The sequence below is a fragment of the Hordeum vulgare genome, chromosome 4H (assembly GCF_904849725.1).
Source record: "Hordeum vulgare subsp. vulgare chromosome 4H, MorexV3_pseudomolecules_assembly, whole genome shotgun sequence".
Classification (NCBI taxonomy): Eukaryota; Viridiplantae; Streptophyta; class Magnoliopsida; order Poales; family Poaceae; genus Hordeum; species Hordeum vulgare.
In genome coordinates this window covers 36,676,427-36,700,661 of record NC_058521.1, presented here as the reverse complement: position 1 = coordinate 36,700,661, position 24,235 = coordinate 36,676,427, and the positions used below count along the sequence as shown (strand labels likewise).

The window sequence follows — 24,235 nt, the reverse complement described above, 5'->3', positions numbered from 1 at the left end:
GAGGAGAATACAAGGTACGAGCGAGCATATGGAGTGCTGTGCATTCTTGGTTACTTTCCTGTCTGTAAAACTTCCATTCCAAGTACTAAAGCACATGGTGTGCTTTTATTTATGTGCATCGTATTCACGATTTACTACAACCTGAATATGATATTTGTTGATGTGGATGGATACCACCATGTAATACCCAATTGTCTCATGTAAACTACTCCCTCCATTCCTAAATATAAGTCTTTTAAGCGATTTTACTAGTGGTCTACATACGAAACAAAATGATTGAATGTATGCTTTAAAGTATGTCTATATACATCCGTATGTAGTCTAATAGTAAAACCTCTAAAAAGACTTATATTTAGGAACGGAGGGAGTATCACTTATGATGTCTAATATATTGAGTTTGTGCTGAATACATGTATATGTTGGGGTAATCCAAAGGTGTTTGGATAGGTGTTGGGTTGTTTTCCCACACCATATCCCGAGTTGTGATCAACAAGTTGGTATTTGTGATGCGTTTTCGTGTACGCATAGGTGCCAGCATGAGCGTGAAACCAAATGCTAGCATATATATAAACATATACGTGTCATATATATAAACATATACTCCCTCTGTCCCGGAATTCTTGTCGCATTGGCGTTTTTCACAAAACCCCTCCCCAAACCGCCGACACGACCCGCACTCCTCATCGTCTCCAATCGACAAGCCGCCGCTCAGATACACAAGCACAGACGTTGGATCTCCCCTGTTCAGCTACCCCGGCTGCTCCCCTGCTCTCCCGCGCGTCCTCCTTCGCCGATGCATCCGCCGCCTCCGCAGCTCCTTCCTGCCTCGCGTAGCTCCCCTACCCCCTTGCCTGCCTCCTGAATCTCCCCTCTTTCACCCCAAAAAACGTTTCTTCTTCCTCCCGCTACGTCTCTTGTTCGCGTGCGGCGATGACATGTCCTCCTTGTCGCTCCCTCCACCGTAGGAGGCTCGGGGCAGACAGAAGTGGCTGAGCTTTCTCGCCCCAGCAAAAGAGGTATGCCACCATGGATTTGGTCGTCGAACAACTGCAGGTACTCCAAGTAGGTAAGGTTCTGAAACTCCATCGGAATTGCGCCGGTCAGGGTGTTGATGAACTCCTGTCAGCTTGTTCTCTGACAGGTCGATCTCCACATTGCTCTGCAGGCTCCCGAGCTCCTTCCAGATGGCGCCGTTCAGCTAGTTTCGGTAAATGTAGAGCTTTATGAGCATGGGCAGCCGGAATCACATTTCTCTTGGTGTCTGCTCTTTGTCATATTGAACCTGAATCGCATTTCTGCTGGTATTGTGTTCTTTGTCATGCTGAACCTGAATCACATTTTTCTTGGAGTCGCATTCCTATTGAACCTGAATCGCATTTCTGCTGGTATTGTGTTCTTTGTCATGCTGAACCTGAATCACATTTCTCTTGGAGTCGCATTCCTTGTCATACTGAACCTGAATTTGAGTTTGAAAGTGAACTCTGCGATGCATTTTCAGACCTGAGCCATTAGGAATCGGCGCTGCTGCACGACATGGTGTAGGTAGGCAACTATAGAAGGGAATTTTATGTTCAGTCTTTGGTAAAGATAATTCAGTTATAAGATAATTTAGGAGTCATGAAAATTCAGTTACTGTCAACTGATTTGACATTATAATTTACTGTGAACTGAACATTAATACTTTTACAGTAAATTAGCAGTACACAAACACTTTTACAGTTCTGAACACTTTTCACAAGATGAAGCTCTTGATCTTACAGTAAATAGTCAAGTTAGGACTACACTTTTAAAGTTCAAGATACTCCTGTAAACTAAACCTCAACTTGCAGAGTTGTTGTTTTCAGTTAACTGAAATTACACCAAAGAATTTCAGTTGCTTCCCTAAGTTAAGTCATGTTGTATTGCACCTCATTTATACTGTCAAACTGCATTGCTTATACTGTCAAAAAAGGTTCAGGCTCAATGCTGCATTGCTGAAAAACTGAAATTTTAACTGAATTTTAACTTCTTCCTGAGGAACACGAGCTCTGCGGCAGCACAAGGAGCAGGGCAGAGGAGCAGCAATAATGTCATGTGCACAGGAAGAGGAGCAGCAGCAACACGGGCTGATCTCCACCGGCGACATGGGGGCTGCTACTGGAGCTCTGCTGCTGCTGATCAACACGATCATGGCAAAGGGAGCTGCAGATCAATTTCACTGTGTATCAGCTACAGGATCAGAGGCGGAGTACCAGAGGCAGAGGCGGGGAACGGAGGGCATCGGCCTCGCCAACCAGCAGCGGCACGGCAGCAGAAGTGTCGCCCACCACCGCCAGTCCGCCATCACAACCAGCCGGCGGGCCGAAGCGGAACAACGTGACGGCTGAAGTGGACCAGCGCGGCGCGGGGGGTGGCGGAGGACCTGCTCGTCGGTGGGAGGCAGAGGTCCTCGTGGGTGGACAGCGGAGGTCCTGTTCATGGGCGGGCTCGTCGGCGGTTCAGAACCTTCTCCTGGAGACGGCTGGCCGTGGCAACCCGGGCGAAGGTAGGAGGAGGAAGGAAGCAGACAGGGACTTTATTTCCAGAGATTCGAGACAAGAAGGACTAAAATGCAAAACAATCAATGTACTACGTCAGCGACATTAATTTCGGGACGGAGGGTGTATATGCTAGCCACATATGTGACGATTCAACAGCCATGATCTGTTTAGTGTTGGTATGAGGATTTAATGGCTGTGATATGTTTACAGTTTATGAAGATCTGATGACCATGACTGTTCATGTATTTATGAAATTTAATGGTGACTATGATATACTACCTCTGTCCCATAATGTAGGACGTTTTTTCACATCAGTGCAGTGTCAAAAAACATTTTACATTAAGGAACAGAGGGAGTAGTTAGGTACAACTATAAATATCAAATGGTTGTTGTAAATGATTATGAAGGTCCACCGAACCAACGGCTGGATGTCATGGTGGGCTCGCTAACCAATCATTTCGACCACTCCAGCGGTGCAAAAGTTGTGATTATCTTTTTCTTTCATAGTGGGTATGCTTCTAGTGGTTGGCCTGGATAATTGGGCTTATTGTTCTTCTTCACTCCCTTCTCAAGTGGTGATGTGTGTGTTTGTACTGCCATTGTAACTTATTGTATCATGATTCTTTCATTTAACCGAAATATGCTATTAGCGTGCTATAACGTGCTACTAGCGAGACAATGTACATCGATCAATTTAACGAGACAATTCTCCACACGCTATGGCACGCTATTAGCGGCGGTACAGCGCGCTATTTTTTTCAGTGGTTGTGATCTATTTAGGTATGTTATGAAAATCTAATAGTTATGATGTTTTTTGGAACAATATGTATATCTAACATCATGATAGAGAGTGGGCAGCGTAGCCTCTCAAGTTCTTTGCAACCTACACCATACAGTTCATTCAGCCATTGGGAAAAGGTTTCGGAAATATGGGCAAGTGAAATAATAAAAAGAACCAAAGGGTCAAAACCATACCGGTGCTTGGCCATAGATCTTGAGAAGATTTTGTTCATGAAGGTCTCAACAACTTTGTGGACTTCGGAAGATTTATCCTTCTGAACTGAAGGATATAGACATCATTGGAATTCACATGAACTATGCATGGATTTATATTACCATCAAAGAAGATGTAGATGGCTTCAATAAAGGTAAAGCCTCATTTGGATCACTCATTTTAGGGACATGCTTAAACAAGAAATCAGAAAGATCTTTTCGCCCCTTTTAACCAGTTTCCTGATCACCCAAAGCTACTGTAGTATATGGAACCATCATAATTTCATCGCCCAAGACAGAGATTCTTTAATTTGTATGGCAAGTATCCGATCAGTCTTGCTTTGAAAGCCATACATAGTATAATGTTGTCATCGATACAAATAACAGTAAAAAGATGAGCCAAATTTACTTTGGTCTCATGTCAGTCATATGCCATCTCAGAGGCAATGAAAAGGCTATTGAATAAATGAATACATAACAAACTAGAGTAGTTTACTGTTTCATTACTATTCAAATTCAAGAAAGGGAAAAGGGATTTAAGTTTATAGCTTGTATATTTCAGTACGCATTAGTCACTGCTCGGTTAATTTGAAAACCATCTCAAGTCTGAACCATATCTTTTTCATATGTGCAAATGCAAGGTATTTAAATACGGTAGGGAATAAACTGTTTTAGAGGAAAATGAGAGTGAGATATACCATTTTCCAAAGTTCATCATTTTTGGAGTGGGAAGATCCAATCATAAGGAGCTGGAAACATAGTGTTCGTCAGTTAGTACAGTTCTCAATAACTTAGGTTTCAGTGTTAAAAATTTAACATAACATACGAGTAGGTTCCACTCAATTTCATCTAGCCATGATTGGTAGTACAAATTACGCACAAATGCAAGATACCTAAATACATTGTAGGGGATGAACTGCTTCAGAAATTGAATATGTCACGAGTAATGCTATGAAAAGGACAGCGAGATATACTGCTTTCCAGAGTTCATCATTTTTGGAGTGGAAAGAACTGTCATGCATTGTCACCTAAAGAATAAATAGGATTCATTTTCTCCACAAAGAATTCAGGCCAAGCGAAGGAATCTAAGAACTGATGATGTAGATGGTGGGCCATTCATAAGAAATTGACTTGACATGGCCATTGCTTACTGTGTCCGCTGTAAATTCACAGCCTAATTAAGTACTCCCTCCGTAGAGAAATATAAGAGCGTTTGATCACTAAAGTAGTAATCTAAACGCTCTTATGTTTGTTTACAGAGGTAGTACTATGCAATGCAGTTTTAGGCTTTCAGTATGATAGGTAACTGAGAAGACATTTATACGAGTTAAAAGTAAGAATTACCAAATAATATCAATAAACGTTACGGAAGTATGTTCACTGACAGATGAAAATATCACAGATGAAAACAGATGCTAATGAAAACTTGGACTGTCGACACGTTAAAAAGGCTTACATTGTCGACGCCCCGGATCCTAACTTTTTGTCAAATGGTCAACAGGGGCAAGTGGTGGCGGCGATTGCATCCAAGAAGGCGCGAAGGACAACGGTGATGGCGCCATGGACGGCCGTCTCGGCAGCCCATGCTGCTCCTGTACCAAGGACGATATCCTCGACGGCCTAGACATCGTCGTCTAGTGCGGGAGGCGGTGGCTCACGGTCCTCCTGTTGCAACAACTACAAGGAGAAGAGAGGCAGGATCACAGCAGCGGCATTAGTGGTGGCTGATGCTCCATCAGCGGAGGCCGCCAAGGAGATGTGGCGGCGGTGTGAGGTTGTGGGAGAGGGGCGTGAGTGTGGCGGCAGCAGGAACCACCAGTAAGAGCATCCAAAGTGAAGGAAATACGCAGTAAGATCAAAGACAAAATCAAGTGCATACAAAACTAACAAAGATTTCAATGCCAATGCACACAAGAATGGTGCAATAGAGAACCAATTCGTTAGTCTCAGGTTCGAACAATGATGCTACATTCTGCTCATGCAGATCTTGCACACGGGAACCTAGGACGGAGCAACACAAAGCTCCAATCAACCACGCGGACTGCGCCTAAATAAACGCTAAGAACTAGTACAAGACTCGGCTAGAAAGCGTAGCTACTAGAGACATTAAACTGAACTCACAGCTCGTTATCGATGATGTTCCTGACCATTTCGATCGGAATTAGCCCCTCGGTCCTAATGGCGTCCTTGCCCTGGTCCGGGCTGAAGAAATAGAGCGTGGGCAGCCCCCTGACCTGCATATCCCTCGCGAACTCGTACTCCTCGTCCGTGTCCACCTTGACGAACAGCGCGGTGTCCTCGTACTCGACCGCGAGCGTCTCGACGTCCTGCGCCATGAGCACGCACGGCCCGCACCAGGTGGCGTAGAAGTCCACGACGAGCGGCACCCTCCGCTGCCCCCTGACGAGCTCCTCCAGCTCCCTGGCCGACACCTTCCTCACGAGGTAGTCCGGCGCGATGTACTTGCCGGAGCCCGGGACGTAGGCCTCCGCGGCGTTCCGTCGAACGGTTGGCCTGCGGTCGCGGTGGCTCCTGGCGCTGAGGCTGCGGGGGGCGGCGCCCTTTGAAGAAGCAGGGGGGGATGGGATGGAGACGGTGCGGGTGGTCGCGGCTGCCGGGTGGTGGAAGCCTTGCGGGGGGAGGGAGCGGCCGGCGGATGCCAGCGGGAAGGAGGCCATGGCCGGAGAGGTTTGCGGGACGAGCAAAATCCTATCCTCGAGGTGAACTGAAGGGGTTTGGGTTGCGTGCGCACTGAAGTGAAGAGGACTCTTTTCACTTTTTCCAACCCAATCCAAATCGGGGGCGCACATGGGCCGGCCCAACCCCTCAAGAAAAAACCTGAGCTCGGTCGCTGGACTCGATCGCGCTCTCGTATGAGGTTGTTATTTAGCGTGTTTTTAGTCATCGTCACTTGTCATGTTCTAAGCGTTTTATTTTGATTCTATTAATATTATTTTTCGCACGCATTTTCAGCTTTTCAGATTATTATTTTTATGTTTGGGGTTTTCAACGGTCTTTCTTAACATTTTGATAAAAAAAATGAAAAAATGTGTGAAAAAACTTGTTTTTAGGTTTTTTTTTTTTTGCGAAAGATACGATTTTGCTTCCGCGAGAGGCGTGGTTGTGCTCTCGAGAGGCACGGCGCGCCTCTCAGAAATAAAAACGTGCTTTGTATTGTCTTTTTTTTCGAGATGCACGGTTTTACTTTCTTGAGAGACACGGTTTTGCGTTCGTGAAAGGAACGACGGTGCCTCACGAAAACGGAAAAAACATGTTTTTTGTTTGTTTTTTCTTGAGAGACACGGTTTTGCTTTCTTAAAAGGCACGATTTTGCGTTCGCGAGAGGCACGACCGTGCCTCTTGGAAACGTAAAAAAACGTGTTTTTTGTTTTATTTTTTATGAGAGGCATGACTTTGCTTTTGCGAGAGACACAGTTTTTTCTTAAAGAGGCACGGTTTTGCATTCGCGAGAGGCACGGCCATGACTCTCTTGAAAAAGAAAAAAAATATGTTTTTTGTTTTATTTTTTACGAAAGACATGATTTTGCTTTCTTGAGAGGTGCAACTTTGTGTTCGCGAGCCGTGCCTTTCAAAAATGCAAAAAAAATGTGTTTTTGTTTCTTTTTGCAACAGGCACGGTTTTGCGTTCGCGAGAGGCACAACCGTACCTCTCGAAAACGAAAAAAAAAATTATTTAAAAAAAATTTGTGAGAGGCATGGTTTTACTTTCATGAAAGGCACGGTTTTGGCTCCACGAGAGGCACGGCCGTGCCTCTCAAAAACAAAAAAAACATATTTTTTTTGTTCTTTTTTCTATCGCGGGAGGCATGGCTTTTCCGTCTGGTTTTTTGTCTATTTTTTCATGTAAAAATTCATCAAAAGTTATTAACATAGGATCTAGTTTTAAAGATCTTGACGAGAGGAACCTAACGGTAAAAACGATTCGAGATTTAAACCCACGGTTTAAGAGATGAAACGTTTTAAAAATACAAATCTATAAAGAAAGGAAAAACTTCTTACGTTGTAACAAGTAACATGCATACAATATGCCATTTATCCCAACTAGAGAAGATGAAAGTGATCTTTAAAAAGGTATTTCTTAATTGATGATTTTACAGTTTACCTAGAACGGGCGTTCATTTTATTTTGGATTTTGTTCGTTTGGGTAATGAAAACGGACGGCCTAGTCTGATTTTGTCTGTTCTCCTCACAGGGCACCCAACCGGACAACCGCATTGCATTTTGTGTGACTCATAATATAAAAAAGGCCAGCCATTTAAAAATATAAAAACAAACTTAATTTAACAGTGCTAAATATTTAAACCGTTCAAACAAGTCCCAACCACACATTAAAATTACCTTAAAACTTCAAAAAACATTAAAAAAAAACTTGATGCCGCCATTATGGTTGTCCTTGGTGCCGTCGCCATCTTCAGGCGTCGATGTCCTCCTCATCGTCATCCCTACTGAGGTCGATGTACGGCGGTGACTGCCAGAGGTGGGCAGGTGACGCAGCAAACGGCCCCTACGACGGTTGCATGACCGGAGGGCCCTGCACAACCTCTTCCTGTGGCGGGGACGGCGACCATGGCTCGGCTCCCACCCCACGAGGGCGACACGAAGATGTACTCTGGCGTGCACAACACCATGTCCGTCCACGACCATATCTGCCCCATCATTGACGCAAAATGCAGCTCGACAACGACCTCTTACATCTTCGAGGGGATGGCAACATCGCCCGTGACGGAGAGGGCCATCATCACCTCGAGCCCGTGTCACTGGGCCTCGTCGTGGTCCTGGACTGACTCCTCAAGAACCCGCCGCATGAGTTTCTCCTCCTCCTCGGCAGACATGGGAAGTGCTGGAGGTGGGGGACGACGAGGGGGAAGGCATCGGGGTGAGCACGTGGATCCGCACACGACCACGTGGTTGGCTTGCACGTGGCACGCTCGGCGAAGTATGACTACCGCCACAGGTCGTGCTTGTCGCAGAACCAAGTGTCCCACAATAGGGAATCAATGGCATACCTAGCGTCGTCGACGAGGCCGGGAGGCAGGCGGGCGCGGCAACGCTGGATCTCCTCGCGGCGAGCTCGGTCTCCGACGGGGACCGGGGGGGTGGGCACGTGGCCCGACAACAAATGTCAGTAGTTCGGGAGGTGGACTTCGTTCCATGACAATGGTGTGTGTCGTGGGAATAAACCTGACAGTAGAGGTGTAGGGTACGAATGGAGAGGGCAGAGTCCTAGCTACGGCAAGATTGTACGCAAGATGTATGAGTTCAGGCCCCTCTCTTGGAGGTAACAACCCTACGTCTCAGGTGCTCAGGAGCTCTTGCAGGGTGGTTTTTTGTGTAATACAGGGGGTGCGAACCCTTGTGCCAGAGGAGAGGGGTGGCTTATATAGAGTGCACCACCTCTCATCAATACCTCAGCATATAAGGGCTCGATCAATATGAGTTAATGATATACGTTACTGATAACGTAAGTGGGTAATAAATGCTACTAAAGACCATTGGTTGAATGTGTGTCCATTGGCCATCGTGTGTAACTGTTGATCTTCGGTACCGACTGGAATTCTTCCGAGTGCAACTGGGTTGTCGATTGGATGTAGAATTAATCCGAGTGACAATGCACCGAGTGACCTTTAAGTACTATCTTCATCCAGTCGGTGCCTTCTGTCTAACCCTTGGCCTAATAATGAGATGTCCTTGGGTAGGACATTTAGGTCAGGCCTATGACCCTAACCTAGGTACATATCCCCATCATTAGCCCCCGAATGGATCGGGGTCCGAGTGAGGAAGGGGTCGTCATGAGTTCTTGTCGAGTCATTCTGATCTTGGTCCTTTTCCTGGGATTGACAAAACTTCGGGTCGGCTAAAATCTTCATCATTCTCCTTGATCGGTTCTGTTCTGAAGTTTGCCCGAGTGGTTTCAGATGCTTGGGCTTACTCCAAATGACTATTGTGATCTTTTGATATGACTGATCACTGCGGCAGGTCCGGATCTTCCGGGATTTGAAATTTCGGTTTCCGCGCGCCTCGCGGTGATGACGCAACTATCAGGCAAGTAGAGCAACGACGCCTCGATTATTGCGCCGTTATCTGCGCCACGCGTCACGCCTCCACTGATTGCGGGATATGTTGAGATATGGAGGTCCCACCAGTCGGTGACTCAGTCGGTTGCTTATATAAATGGAACTGTAGCTAGGGTTACGGTTGCGCCTTGATCTTTTCTTGTTCTTCTTCCTCCTTAGCCTCGCCAGCCTTCTCAATCTTCTCCTCGCCGCCACAACCATGACGAAAGGCAAGACCTCCCAGCTCGAGCGCGCCAAGAAGGGCGGCGAGGAGAAAAGAGTCGGTCGGACCGCATTGCCGCCAGGGTGGATACAGTGGGATTTTCTCCCATCAACTGTGACGAAGGAGGATGTTTTGGATCTCATGGAACACGGGATGGTGGTAGAGAAATCATGGAGACTGCCATAGGGGGAGCTTGAACCGGCACCTCGTGAGGGGGAACGGGTCCTCCTCACCACTCATGTCGAGCGAGGTATTTCTCTTCCTCCACATCCTTTCTTTCGTGGTTTCCTCTTCTATTTCAGGATTCAACTCCATCATCTCCCTCCCAACACTGTCACATACATCTTTGCATTCATCACCTTGTGTGAGTGCTTCTTGGGCTGCCCTCCTCATTGGGGTTTGTTCAAGAAAATATTTACTGCCCGGTCTCAGACAGTGAAGAATGCGAATCCTGGGAACACCCGGACCAACGTTATCCAGTTGTGCGGTAGCCTGGGAATTCAGAAGAGGAATAGGAGTACCTATCCTCCGATGACTCTCCCTGAATAGGTTAGGAACTGGCAGTCGTCATGGTTCTACTGCAATGATATTGTCTCCCAAACATGTCGACTGGCCTTCCCCCTTTACCTTAGATCGTCCGACTGCCCCTAGGATATTGACCATGTTCGAGGATGAAAAGGCAGAAGTGGAGATGTTGGCGGGTGAAGTGATCAACTTGGTCATAAACGGGCTGACTGGTTTGGATCTGCTGGAAACATTTCTCAGTCGGTGCATCCAGCCTCTTCAAGCAAGGGATCATGCCATGTGGCATTACACTGGTTCCGAAGACTCCACTCGGTCGCACCTAGAGGAAGTCTATGAGGAGACGGTAAGCCAGTGGATCAGAAGCATCACTGGTCCTTGCGACAACCCCGTGGGATCTAGACGAGTCGCGCCCTATTCTGCTGAGAATAAGTTGTGGAAGCTGGTATGTTGCATCTTTTCTGATTTGTTTATGTCTTTGTCGAGTGACTTTGTATTCATCCGACTGACTCTGTTACCTTTGAGCTTTGCAGGAATGGACCAACCTACACTCTCTTGTGCCCAATGGGGATCAGTTCGACCTTGGGGGAGAAAGTGAAGGTGAGAGTGCTGATAGTGAATATGCAGATGACAGCGAAGAGAGCGAAGACGTTTCAGAAGACAGTGAGGAAGAAGAACAATCTCCTTCATGTCGAGAACCATGAACCAAGCAACGCCATGACCCATCAGCTGCACCAAGTAAAACAGTCGCCTCTAGCAGCAGAAGCATGAAGCGGGACCGAGCCGTCGCACCTGACTCTGCAGAGAAGGCCGCAAAACAGCCGAAGCCTGATGCGTCGAAACTCCGGAAGGCTTTACCGAGAATGAGAATCGTCGTGCCAGTTGCCTCACCATAAGCGTTTGTCTTTTTTATCTTGCCATGGTGTCTTTTCAAACTTCTGCTGACTGAGTGACATTTGTTTGTCAGTGCTGCTACTTCGGTGTCGACTCCTGTCGAGACGGGAGAGGACCGCATGGACCTGGACACAGTGGATCAGCCTGCGCCTCAACTAGGTATGATCAACCTTAGCCTCACTCCATTTAATATATTAGATCGGGGCTGATTTAACCATCACTATTATAGCTTCGAGTGTCATTTTCTTGGATGACGATCTAGAGCCTCAACACACAGCTATGGAACACACTCCTGCTGAGCCAGTCACAACTGCACTAGGGATGCCTGTGATGCCCGTGTCGACCGCTCCTCCAGTCGGTTCAGGTGCTATGTCGACGGCCCCTCCGAGTGGATCAACTGTCGTGACGACTGTGCAGAGTGATCCTCTAGCAACTCAAGTTACCCGTGTCGTGATGCCCACCTCTTCATCAGTTGCATTCCCTATGCATCGCGTCCCACAGGACCAGACTGGTGCTGCCAAAGAGGCGATGATCCAGACCAATATGATGATGCAACGCACAAAGGAGGTGTTTGAGGCCAACAAACTGGCGTATGACGCCAGCTCGGCACTTGAAGCAAATATCCGAGTAAGTTGCACTATAAGTTATTTTCCGACTGAGTCTCGTTTGTCAATCCGATTGGAATGTTGTCGATCTTGTCAATCTTGCTTTATTACTTTACACCCACTGGGGGTTTGCCATGTAGTAGGTAGTCTTTACTCCAGTGGGGGCACGCTTAGTGAACCCACTGGGTGTAGTCCCCGAGATTGCTGTTGAATGCTTGCATCATCACGGGGCTGAAGTTGAGATGTATATTCTATTTGTCACTCGGTCAGGTCGGACCTGGTCGAGTGTTTTTGTCTTTCGGTGGGGGCACTCTCACTGCACCCACTGGGTGTAGTCCCCGAGACCGTTGTCGAGTGCTTGTCTCGGCAATGGTCTTATTAAGAATTAGTAAACAGAGGACTCGGGCAAACAGGTTTGGCCGAGTAATTTTGTATCCAGTGGGGGCACGCTAAGTGCACCCACTCGCTGTAGTCCCCGAGACTAGTGTCAATCGTTCAGTAGTCTGAAGAACTTGGGTGGGTGTGGCGGGCCCTAATTATCAAATGACTAATATTTTTCCACTTGGGAGTAGAAAAATAATAGTGTCAAATGACTTGTATTTTTCCACTCAGAAGTAGAAAAATAATAGTGTCGAATGGCTTGTATTTTTTCACTCGGAAGTAGACAAATGATTATGCCGATTGTAACTATTACTTTTCCCCTCGGATGTTTTTTAGAAGGCATGCGAGATTGGAACGCATTATACTCAACTAGAATTTGAGGACAACCAACTGAAGCTGGAACGTGATGCGATGCAAAAGGTTTTGGAAGACAAGGACCTAGTCCTTGCCAAGTTGAACGAGAAGTCCAAAGCTGATGAACTGAAGCTTGCGGACTTTGACAAGTTGATGGCAGAGAATGAAAAGATGAGTAAAGAAAGAGATGAATGGGTGAACAAGATTAACTCCATGGCAAAAAGGGGAAATGCCATAGAAATGTTTGTAAAAGATTTCTTGTCGAAGATGCTGGCGTCTCTCATTGGTATGTTCCCTTTGCCGAGTGAGTCTTTACATTTTTCGTCGACTGACATGCAGCTTATGCTTCATTTCTCTTCTTCCACAGAGTTCTGTCCTGACTTCAAAAAAGAGACCTTCGAGGTGGAGCCATACTTGGACCTATCAAGTTTCCTATTCCTGATGATTTGGCCGTAAGCATGTATCTCCTCAACTGCCGCCTCGTGAAAGTTCAAGGATACTTCACTCGACTGCGAGCTGCTGTAGGAGGAATCAACAAAGAGCTATGGCCTGAAGATACGTTCCTCGTCGATCTAGAAGTTGTGATAGAACGCTTTGGTCGGATTCCTGAGAGAGTCCAAGCGTGGAAGAAATTTGCTGCTCGGTGTGGAGCTGATGTCACTCTTTCTCTCGTCAGGGTCCACTGTAAGGAGGCGAGGGAGGAGAAACTGAAGACGCTCCAAGTAGCCAACACCAAGAAGCTCCAGTTCGAAGATTTTATGGAGACTTTCATCAGCGCTGCAACTCGCATCACAGATGGAATCGATCTCGATACCTTTGTCGAGCCAGCAAGCCCTCGAGGTCCTTGAAGAGAAAAAATGTTGTTTATTCCCAAAAACTTTAAATTTGCCTCGGTATGCTGAGTGGTCGATGTATCGTTTAAACTTTGTTCGGGTGTTGATCCCGAGTACTTTATGGCTACACGGATAACTTTAATCCGTGCTGAGCTCTTTTGAATCTATCTGCGTTTGATATTTGCAAGATTTGCTTGATGTATTTCGAGTGAATAGATTGTTATTCATTCGGAATAAAGTTTTTTACTTAGGTGAATCATATCCAACTAAGCCCCCGAGTGTAAGAATTGTTCTTCACTCGGAGTACGTTTCGTACTTAAGCAAAGATTGGTTCACGGCTAAGTGTCTGAGTGGATAGTTTTTATCCACCCGGAAGGGTTTGTTTACTTAGGCGAATCTTGTTCGCAGCTAAGCCCTCAAGTGGGAGGATCGCTCTCCACTCGGAGTATGTTTCATACTTAGGCGAAGACTGGTTCACAGCTAAGCGTCCGAGTGGATAGTTTTTATCCACTCGGAAGAGTTTGTTAACTTAGGCGAATCTTGTTCGCAGCCAAGCCCCCGAGTGGGAGGATCGCTCTCCACTCGGAGTACGTTTCACACTTACGCGAAGACTAGTTCGTAGCTAAGCGTCCGAGTGGATAGGTTTTATCCACTCGGAAGAGTTTGTTAACTTAGGCGAATCTTGTTCGCAGCTAAGCCCCCGAGTGTGAGGATCGCTCTCCACTCGGAGTACGTTTCATACTTAGGTGAAGACTGGTTCGCAGCTAAGCGTCCGAGTGGATAGTTTTTATCACTCGGAAGAGTTTGTGAACTTAGGCGAATCTTGTTCGCGGCTAAGCCCCCGAGTGGGAGGATCGCTCTCCACTTGGAGTACGTTTCACACTTAGGCGAAGACTGGTTCACAGCTAAGCGTCCGAGTGGATAATTTTTATCCACTCGGAAGTGTTTGTTAACTTAGGCGAATTTTGTTCGCAGCTAAGCCCCCCGAGTGGGAGGATCGCTCTCCACTCGGAGTATGTTTCATACTTAGGCGAAGACTGGTTCGCAGCTAAGCGTCCGAGTGGATAGTTTTTATCCACTCGGAAGAGTTTGTTAACTTAGGCGAATCTTGTTTGCAGCTAAGCTCCCGAGTGTGAGGATCGCTCTCCACTCGGAGTTCGTTTTATACTTAGGCGAAGACTGGTTCGCAGCTAAGCATCCGAGTGGATAGTTTTTATCCACTCGGAAGAGTTTGTTAACTTAGGCGAATCTTGCTCGCAGCTAAGCCCCCGAGTGTGAGGATGGCTCTCCACTCGGAGTACGTTTTTTGGGCGTGTAGCCACTCGACCGGAATCGACTAAAACTGAGGAAGTTATGATATGGACAAGCAACTTTATTCAGCAAACTTTGTGTGTTACATCGAATAGGCTGGTAATCAAGCATAAAAACGCTTGAGTAGATCTGCATTCCACGCACGCGGTTCGTCTATCCTCTTCTAAAGATTGTAGAGTCGGTAAGATCCATTGTTTAACACCTTTGTAATGATGAAGGGTCCTTCCAAAGCAGGAGCTAGCTTATGAGGTCGTTGCTGATCCACTCGGAGTACCAGATCCCCTTCATGGAATGACTGGCTCCTTACATGCCTTGAATGGAAACGCCGCAAGTCCTGTTGATAAATCGTAGATCGAACCAGCGCCATCTCGCGTTCCTCCTCCAGAAGATCTACTCCATCTTGACGTGCTTGTTCGGCTTTGACTTCTGAATAGAAATCCACTCGGGGGGGGGGGGTGTGAATCAAGTCACTCGGTAGAACAGCTTCGGCTCCATAGACCAATAAGAAAGGAGTTTGCCCTGTCGACTGGTTTGGTGTTGTCCTCAAACCCCAAAGAACAGAGGGTAGCTCAGTCACCCAAGCGCATGCGACATACTCAAGGTCTCGCATGAGTCAAGGCTTTAATCCTTGTAAGATCATACCATTTGCTCGCTCTGCTTGACCGTAGGTTTGCGGATGAGGAACGGATGCATAATCCACTCGAGTCCCTTGGTTAGTGCAGAAACGTCTGAACTCGTCTGAGTCAAAGTTTGATCCATTATCTGTGATGATGTTATGCGAGACTCCATACCGGAATGTAATTTCCTTCACAAACTTGATGGTTGTGCGGGCATCTAGCTTCTTGATTGGCTTGGCTTCAATCCATTTGGTGAACTTGTCGACTGCGACGAGCAAGTGTGTGAAACCACTCTCACCTGTCCGGAAAGTTCCGACCATGTCCAAACCCCAGACGGCAAACGGCCAAATGAGAGGAATCGTCTTCAGGGCTGATGCAGGTTTGTGAGATAAGTTGGAGTAGAACTAACAGCCTTCACAACGGTCGACGAGGTCTTTGGCCATTTCATTAGCGCAAGGCCAGAAGAATCCATATAGATATGCTTTGGCAACAATGGTCCGAGAGGACGCATGATAACCACAGGTCCCCGAGTGGATTTCTTCCAGAATCAGTTGGCCCTCCTCAGGCTTTGTTCGGTTCCACTAAAAATGAAAGGGGTTGATGTGGATTGATAAGGATTAAATCCCATCTAGTATAAATTTCATCTCATTCCCCTCCAATCCACCTCAATCCACTTGGACAGTGGATTAACCGAACAAGACATCAGGGGAGATACATCGTTGGGCTACGCCACTCACGCTTTCTCTGTAAAGTTGATCGCCCATTACTGTGAAGGCCTTTGACCTGTGGACAATCTATCGGGCTTCATCTTCGTCTTCTCGAATTCTCGCCTTAAAATGTATGCAATATATGGTACTGTCCAGTCAGGAGTAATCACCAAAACTTCCATGATAAGGTCAACGACTGCTGGAACATCAACTTCAGTCGGATCAGAAGTACTTGTTGGTTGTGGGGGCTCTTCAGTGAAGGGATCCTCTTGCACAGACGGAGTGTGCAAGTGGTCCAAACATACATTGCTGGGTATAGGTTTCCGAGTAGATACGATCTTAGCCAATTCATCAGTTGCCTGGTTCTTCAGTCGGGGTACATGATGTAGTTCTAAACCTTCAAACTTCTTCTCCAGCTTCCTTACTGCATTACAATAACCTGCCATGGTAAGGTTCCGGACGTCCCACTCCTTCATCACCTGATTTACCACTAAGTCTGAGTCGCCGTAAACCATCAGGCGCCGGACGCCGTATGATGGCCATACGCAGCCCGTAAAGGAGAGTGGCACGCCCAAGATGCGACCCTATCCTTAATTTGGCACGAGGGCCTCGTCAGGGATAGAAGCGCATCTCGTCGTGTCGTAAGAATGGATATCGTTACAAGTACATGTTGTGAAAAGAAGAGATATATATAGAGAGTTGGCTTACACTCGCCACAAGCTACATCAGAGTCACAACAGTACATTACATAATCATCAAGAGTAAGAGCAGGGTGTGACTACGGACGAAAACAAACGAGAAAAGAAGAGCGACGTCCATCCTTGCTATCCCAGGCTGCCAGACCGGAACAATCAACGCACTCGCGTCAAGTAACCTTTACCTGTACCTACAACTCGTGTTGTAGTAATCTGTGAGCCACAGGGGACTCAGCAATCTCATTTCCAAAGGTATCAAGACTAGCAAAGCTTAATGGGTGAGGCAGGGTTAAGTGGTGAGGTTGCAGCAGCGGCTAAGCATATATTTGGTGGCTAAACTTACGAGTACAAGAAATAAGAGGGGGGAGATCTACGCATAACGGACGTGAACTACTCATGATCAAATGAATGATCCTGAACACCTACCTACGTCAAACATAACCCCACCATGTCCTCGATCGGAGTAAGAACTCACGAAAGAGACAATCACGGTTACGCACACAGTTGGCATGTTTTAATTAAGTTAACTTCAAGTTATCTAGAACCAGTGTTAAACAAAGTTTCCACGTTGCCACATAACCGCGGGCACGGCTTTCCGAAAGATTTAACCCTGCAGGGGTGCTCCAACTAGTCCATCACAAATTACCACAAGCCGCATAGAAATCCTCAATCACGAACCTCGCGACCTCGTCGGATTCCCTAGTGGAAAACCTCAACTCTGAGATTACCCAAAGCATCACCGGAATCCCGATGCACAAGATATTTCGTCAGAGGTAAAACTAATCCAGCAAGGCCGACCGACGTGTCGACGAACCTGATAGGAGCCGCGTATCTCGTTCTCAGGACACGACGGATGGTTCACACTAGGAGAACCAAACCTCGGGTTGCCCCGCGGTGGCCCCGTAGTTTGCCAGTTTCGACCAACTCTCCTGAGGAGCACTTGCCCGGGGGTTGATTAAATTATCCTCGGGTGTCGGCGGGTCCCTATACATTATTATTAGGTTATTAGGAAAATGTAGTACCAAAGTTGGGCCTTGCCAGACCAGTCTTAATCTAAAACAATTATCAAGGGGGTCCCCATAACAACCCTGATCGTGTTAGGAGCGCTCAATTATGGAACATAACACCGGTAGCCGAAACTAAGGGGGCAAAGGTCGAACAAAACACCAGGCTAGAAAGGCCGAGCCTTCCACCTTTTACCAAGTATATAGGTGCATTAAATTAAATAGCATTTAAATATGGTGACATAACAAGGAACCCATGTTTTCACATGGAAGCAACTGCACCTGCAACTAGCAACGCTAACACAGGGTTAAGCAAGCAGTAACATAGCCAATCAGTGGTTTTCTAGCTTGAACAGGTTGAAGGTTTTCATGGCATTGTTGAGAGGCTGATACTTAACAGGTGGTAGGCAACGATACATAATCGATAGAAACGGTAAAAACAGCATGGCGATGATAGTAATGGTATCTGAGGAAATGGTCGTCTTGCCTGAGATCCCGCTTGGAAGAAGAATGACTCCGTGAAGCAGACGAACCGACGTAGTCGAACTGGTCCTCACATTCCGACACGCTTGAGGAACTCTATCGAGACGAAGCAAACCGGAAATAAACATCAACACAGATATTCACCACACGATGCACAACATGATGCACAACCTACTATGATGCATGATCAGGTCAACATGCAAGGGATGGCATGGCAAAATACCTCATGCAAACACTACACATTAAATGAAGCTCGATATGCAACGGGTTGCATATCGATGAAACTCCACGTTTAATTATTTAATTCACTCCCGTTAATTTACACGACAATATTAAATTGTTGTTAACATGGCAAGGGGTGAATCGGTGATCCTACATGGCATCCTAGACGGTTTAACTCGCGGAACATAGAACGGAGCTACGGCACAAGAACAGGCAACACAAGATGTATATACCATGAATGCGTCATGCATGCGAGTTCATAACACGAGCAAGAAGGGAAAGAAATAGGTGTTGCCACGGCGAGCGAAAACGAACCAAGGCGGCAAAACGGAAACGATGCCAGTGCAACGTTCCTATCCGGATAACTCATCGAGATAACGTGCCAACGAATAGGGAGCGTGTGCGGGAATGCTAAATAAGGAATGGGGTGATCCCGGTTACCGGGTTCCCATGTGTCGAGGCACAACAAAAGAAGTACACGTGCAACGGGCAACATACGATGCATACGTATATTCAACTCATACATCATATGTGTTCGGTTCTCGGCCATGTCTCATCGGTATACCTTCGACGCGTGCGAATCGGAGCGGAACAGGTCGGTGAAGGAGAACAACGGTCGTCATGGAAGTCGTGGCACACGGTCTCATCGACGGTAGTTGTACACGGTTCTTCTCGTCGGCACAGGGTCTTCGGCGTCGGTAGTCGAACACGTTCCAGGGGTCGTCGAGGACGTTGTGGTACTCAGTCTCGTCGACGGTAGTCGTTCGCTTGGTGTCGTGGTTCACGGGTCTTCGTCGGAACCATGAAGGAGGGAATGGTGCACACGACGGCGGCAAACAGCAGCACAAGCAAATGACGAAGGCCACGACTACTAGCGGCAGCAACTAATATCGAGCTACGGCGTCTAGCACTAGTAGCAACACTCGGCACAGCAGCTAGCAACCTAGAATCTAACAACAAAAACTAACTACAGCAACAGCTAACAGCAAAATGCAGCAAAGCAAAGCAAAGCAAGGCAGCTAGCTAAGCAAAGGCAACATCAACTACAATAGCAAGCAGCAAGGCTACTACACCAAGCACGCTAGCAAGCAACTAACTACAGCCACTAGCAACAGCATGCAGCAGCGGCAACAGCAACAAGCAGCTGCAGCTATAGCAACCGGCACAACCCACAGCAAACTGCAGGCAGCAGCCACAACAACACACAGCATCTCCAAGCAGCCTAGCAAGCAGCAGCAAAACTCTGGCAGGCATCAACAACAGGCCGACAGCAGCAACAGCAACCTTCAGGCAGTGAGAGCAACAACACTGCATCGCGGCAGGCAGCGGAGGCAGCAGCAAGCAGCATGTATAGCGCAGCAGCAGCAACTCGGCAGCAGCAACGACGAAAGCCACAACAGCTGTGGGTAGCGGCAGCAGCAACACACGGCGACACAGGGGCCTCGGGCCGGCCGGGAGGAGCCGAGAGGAGGAGGCCGGGACCATGGAGGGAACGGCCAGCGCGGCGACCACCGGGGAGGAGGGAGGCGGCGACCGTCGGGGAGAAGGCCATGGCGGCGCTCGCGGAGGTCTTCAGGCGGCGTGGGGACAGAGGCGAGGGCTCGCGCGGGGGCACGGCGGGGCATAGCAGGCGGCGAGGCGCGGGGCTGGCTGCGCAGAGGGAGGAAAAGGGGATCTGGTCCGGGCGGCTCGGCAGGGGGAGGTCGACGACACGCTGGGACGAGGGGGAATGATGGGATCGAGCACAGGGGAGGCGACGACGCTCGGGGGAGACAGGGGGCTCGCTAGGGCAGGGGTCTGCTGGGCCTTGGCCCAAGTGGGCCTCCTCTCCCTCTATTGTTTTTCCCTTTTTTTTAAAAAAAACACTCTAAAATAAAATGATTTTAACAACATAAAAAATGATTTTTGGCTCCTTTAAAAAAAACCAACTATAAAATAGGTTGTGCATTTTTTAAAACAAACAAAAATGAAACCCTTTTAAGAATTAAAATAAAACCCTTTTAACACGAGAATAAAATTAAACCCTTTTCTTACAAAAGAATAAAACCAAACCCCTTTTATTTAAAGATTAAAATAAAGGCTCTTTAAAAGAGAAAAGAAAATGAGACGGCTTTAAAATAAAACAAAAGTAGAAATAAAATAAAACCCAAGGGTTGCCCCCACATTTAATAAAATGATTCTATTTAAAAGAAGACGAATCTTTTTATTAAATAGGGGTTAAAATGGAACTTTAGCAAAACCACAAAAACGAAATAAGAGGGGAGAGAGGGGGAACTACTATCGCTCTACGACTCGGTGATCACGCGAAGCACAACACTCAATACACCACACGCGACCGACGATGCAAGATGCCATGCATGATGTGACGATGCAAACTAAATGATGATGCAACCAACAAAATAAAATAGCCACACGACGGAAACGGAATAAAGGGGGGGGAATCTTCTCGAGCGTCGGTCTCGGGTTGTCACAACTCTCCTACACTACAAGAGGATCTCGCCCCGAGATCCAAGAATGAAAGGGTGAGAGGATGAGAAAGAACAAGAGGTAAAACTTAGTCGCTTCTTTGACAAACGAGTGACACCAACGATCCTTGAAAGGTTGCAAAGAGATGAGGACTGATATGAGAAAGAAGCAAGAATTCACGGAAAATTTCGGCAGCACTTCGGTAGGAAAATGGGATAAAAAATTCGATAAGAAGAGAGAATTAGACAATATACATAACAAACAATTAAATAGAGCAAGGGAACACCATGATCTTGACAAAACAAGATGATAGACCCAAAGAGCAACATCACAATGCCTCCGGAACAAGAGAATATGAACTAGCTCAAGTGGAAGAAGAGAATGAAGAAAAGAATGACAACTACTAGCTCCAATGAACTTGGCAAGCATCCTTGCAAGAAGAATTGGACGGAGTTGTTGGAAAAAGAACAACGAAAAGAACAAGACAATAGTGGTCTTATGAAAATCATCTCAACAAATATGAGGTGACAACCAACCACTAAAAGAAACAAGGATAGTTGAAAGCAAAGATATCAAACCTTCTTACACCAAGAGGGTGCAGGAGAACTGGGATTAATGACAAGCACCATGATAGCAACAATCCATAGTAAAAAGCTTTAGGTGAAATCCAAACCAAGATAGCTCAATGAAGAAATCCTGTGTTGAAAATATCTCATGATCATAGAATTGGTGAGTTTAATTATCTCATTCTTGAAGGAAAAACTCTCTGAGGCTCCTACACTAACAAGAATGCTATAATACCACCTCAAATGATAAAGGAGGAAGAATTGCACTAGAAATGCAAGGGAAAGAATGCTTGAGGTTCTCCAACAAGAATCTTGAAGAACACTTGAGAATGAATTGAAACCTTGATGAACCACCAAGAAGGACCACCGTATACAGATGAATGATGCAAAGATATGAAGGTAGAAGGAATAAGATTAAAGTCCTTGCAATGATTTAGATGAAGCTTCACAAAGAGATACTGATAGACTTGGAACTCCAGAAAAGAAAGATAAGCGCTTGAGAAAAGGAATTGATATCAAGAGCCACTCCGGAAGAGAATTGAAATCTCTTGGAAGAAGGAAGAACAGAATAAGAATTATGTTATGCTCATCCTTCATCAAATTAAATTCATGACAAGCAACGGATTTACCATACAACTTATTCTTCTGAAAAGATTGAGGAGAGATATGAGCACAAACTAGAAGAATTGTTGCAAGAACACCAATGAGAATTGAAATAATGAGGCCACCATGAATGAATGGAGACACAAGAGAAAGGAGAGATCATGAGCCACCTGAGAGAAAAACTTGAACAAGGAACCGGAATAACCGAGAGACGAACGAAGAGACAACAATTGAGAAGAATTGAGGATGAAAGCTGAAAGCTAAGAACGAAGAATCTTCTGAAATGATGGCCTTCGGAGGATCGAGAATGAAAACAATTCAGAAAAGCATTGGATAGCACGAAAGGAATTACTCATGATTGACAACAAATGGGAGGATACACGAAGCTAAGATGATAGTCTTCACAAGAATGGAACAAGACTGAGAGAAACACTCCTTCGAATTGGAAGCTGAGAATGATGACGAGAAACAACACCAAGAATACTGAGACACTCCGAAATAATGAAGAATGAAAGGTTGAACCAAATAAGAGAATTAATTCAAATAGATCTTGAAGAAGTAATAAGACTGATGAAATTCATACTTACGTCATAGTTGAAAAGAATTAAAGATCTCCGAAAAGATTAGAAGAGACGTATAAGATCCTGGGAAAAACCTGTGGGTTATGGGCCCACTCAAAGAAATCACCGTTGACAAGATTGCTTAGAAGAGGGATATTGCACCGGTACAAATGAAACATAGATGAGGTTGAGAACCTTGAAATAATGAAAGATCTGAAACAAGAAACTCTGAGATATCTTCAACACACCGGATAGAAAAGAGATGAATGAATAACAGGATATGCTGACAAGAAACTCCAACATGGGAAAGAATTACAAGGGAGAATAGGATATGATGAACACGGATAGCTGAATTAAATTCACCGGTAAGGATGACAAGAATGAACAAATATGACACGAATCTCCTGAGAATATTCACAATGAATCACCGGATAGGACACGGAAGAAAAGATAGCGGGAGCAACAATGAAATGAAAACTCTTGGATGAAAATTGAATCATTGAAGAAAAAGGGCGGGAGGGCGGGGAAAAACAAAGACAATTTGAGACACATGAGATAACTCCGGAAAGAATTGAGAGAATGATGTGCAAAATTAGAGAGGATTGAATTCACTGAAGAGAAGCACACTGGTTGAATGGAATTCATACGATGACTCCGGTTGAAAAGGAATTGACATGATAATTGATAGAGAAAGAATTAATACTCTCACAAAAATATGAGAACACCTCTTAGAAAAGATCTGAAATCACCACTTGACATCGAAGCAACACGAATTTGTTGGAAGATCGTCCTATAAGTAACTACTTGAATTCCCACCTAAGAATTCCCGAAATATCTGGTCATGAAATCTGGTACACGGATACAAGGAGTAATAATCACACCTATCCTATACTAAGCCGTCACCTGTATCATATCCGTCAGCACACAACCAGAATCTCGGACCTTCATCTACAACAGACCCTCGTGATCACAACGATACAAAGTATGGCAGTACTCCCGAACAATCTGCACCGGTACTGGGGACATCGGGGTTATCTCGCCACTACTAGTATTGAAGCAATTAAGCACATCCTTCGTTATGAGATAATAAGAAACCTGAATAATAACGATGTGCTCAAGAATCCCCTGGAGCTCAACTCCCCTGAAACTCAAAGCAGATAGGAGGCACCAAGACAGAACTCCGTAACATCGGCATCATATAGATTCCAAAAATATCCGCGTGATCCTAAAAATTTTTGAGTGAGAAGAGGAGTAGAATTAAAATATTACGTCAAGATTCCTTACCAGAGCATAGAAGAGGAGAGAAAAGAATCCTACTCTCCGATATTTAACTAGACTCAAAGTATTTTTTCACTAGACTCGACTCGGCCAAGTTCGATCAATCAAGGGGGCTCCTAGGTCGGTACTGCTCTGATACCAACTTGTCACGCCCAAGATGCGACCCTATCCTCAATTTGGCACGAGGGCCTCATCAGGGATAGAAGTGCATCTCGTCGTGTCGCAAGAATGGATATCGTTACAAGCACATGTACTGAAAAGAAGAGATATATATATAGAGTTGGCTTACACTCGCCACAAGCTAATCAGAGTCACAACAGTACAT

General features: G+C 46.0%; 1 protein-coding gene across 1 annotated transcript; it reads right to left on the bottom strand.

The window, feature by feature from the left end:
- Positions 1 to 5,405: 5,405 nt before the first annotated feature.
- LOC123447754 (thioredoxin-like protein CITRX, chloroplastic) lies at positions 5,406 to 6,264 on the bottom strand. The gene has a single exon (XM_045124406.1). It carries the CDS (start codon positions 6,188 to 6,190, stop codon positions 5,630 to 5,632), a length of 561 nt encoding a protein of 186 aa, XP_044980341.1. The 5' UTR covers positions 6,191 to 6,264; the 3' UTR covers positions 5,406 to 5,629.
- Between the last annotated feature and the right edge of the window lie 17,971 nt (positions 6,265 to 24,235).

Coding starts and splice junctions, on each gene's coding strand:
- LOC123447754 (XM_045124406.1), bottom strand. CDS start 6,190: ATGGCCTCCTTCCCGCTGGCATCCGCCGGCCGCTCCCTCCCCCCGCAA.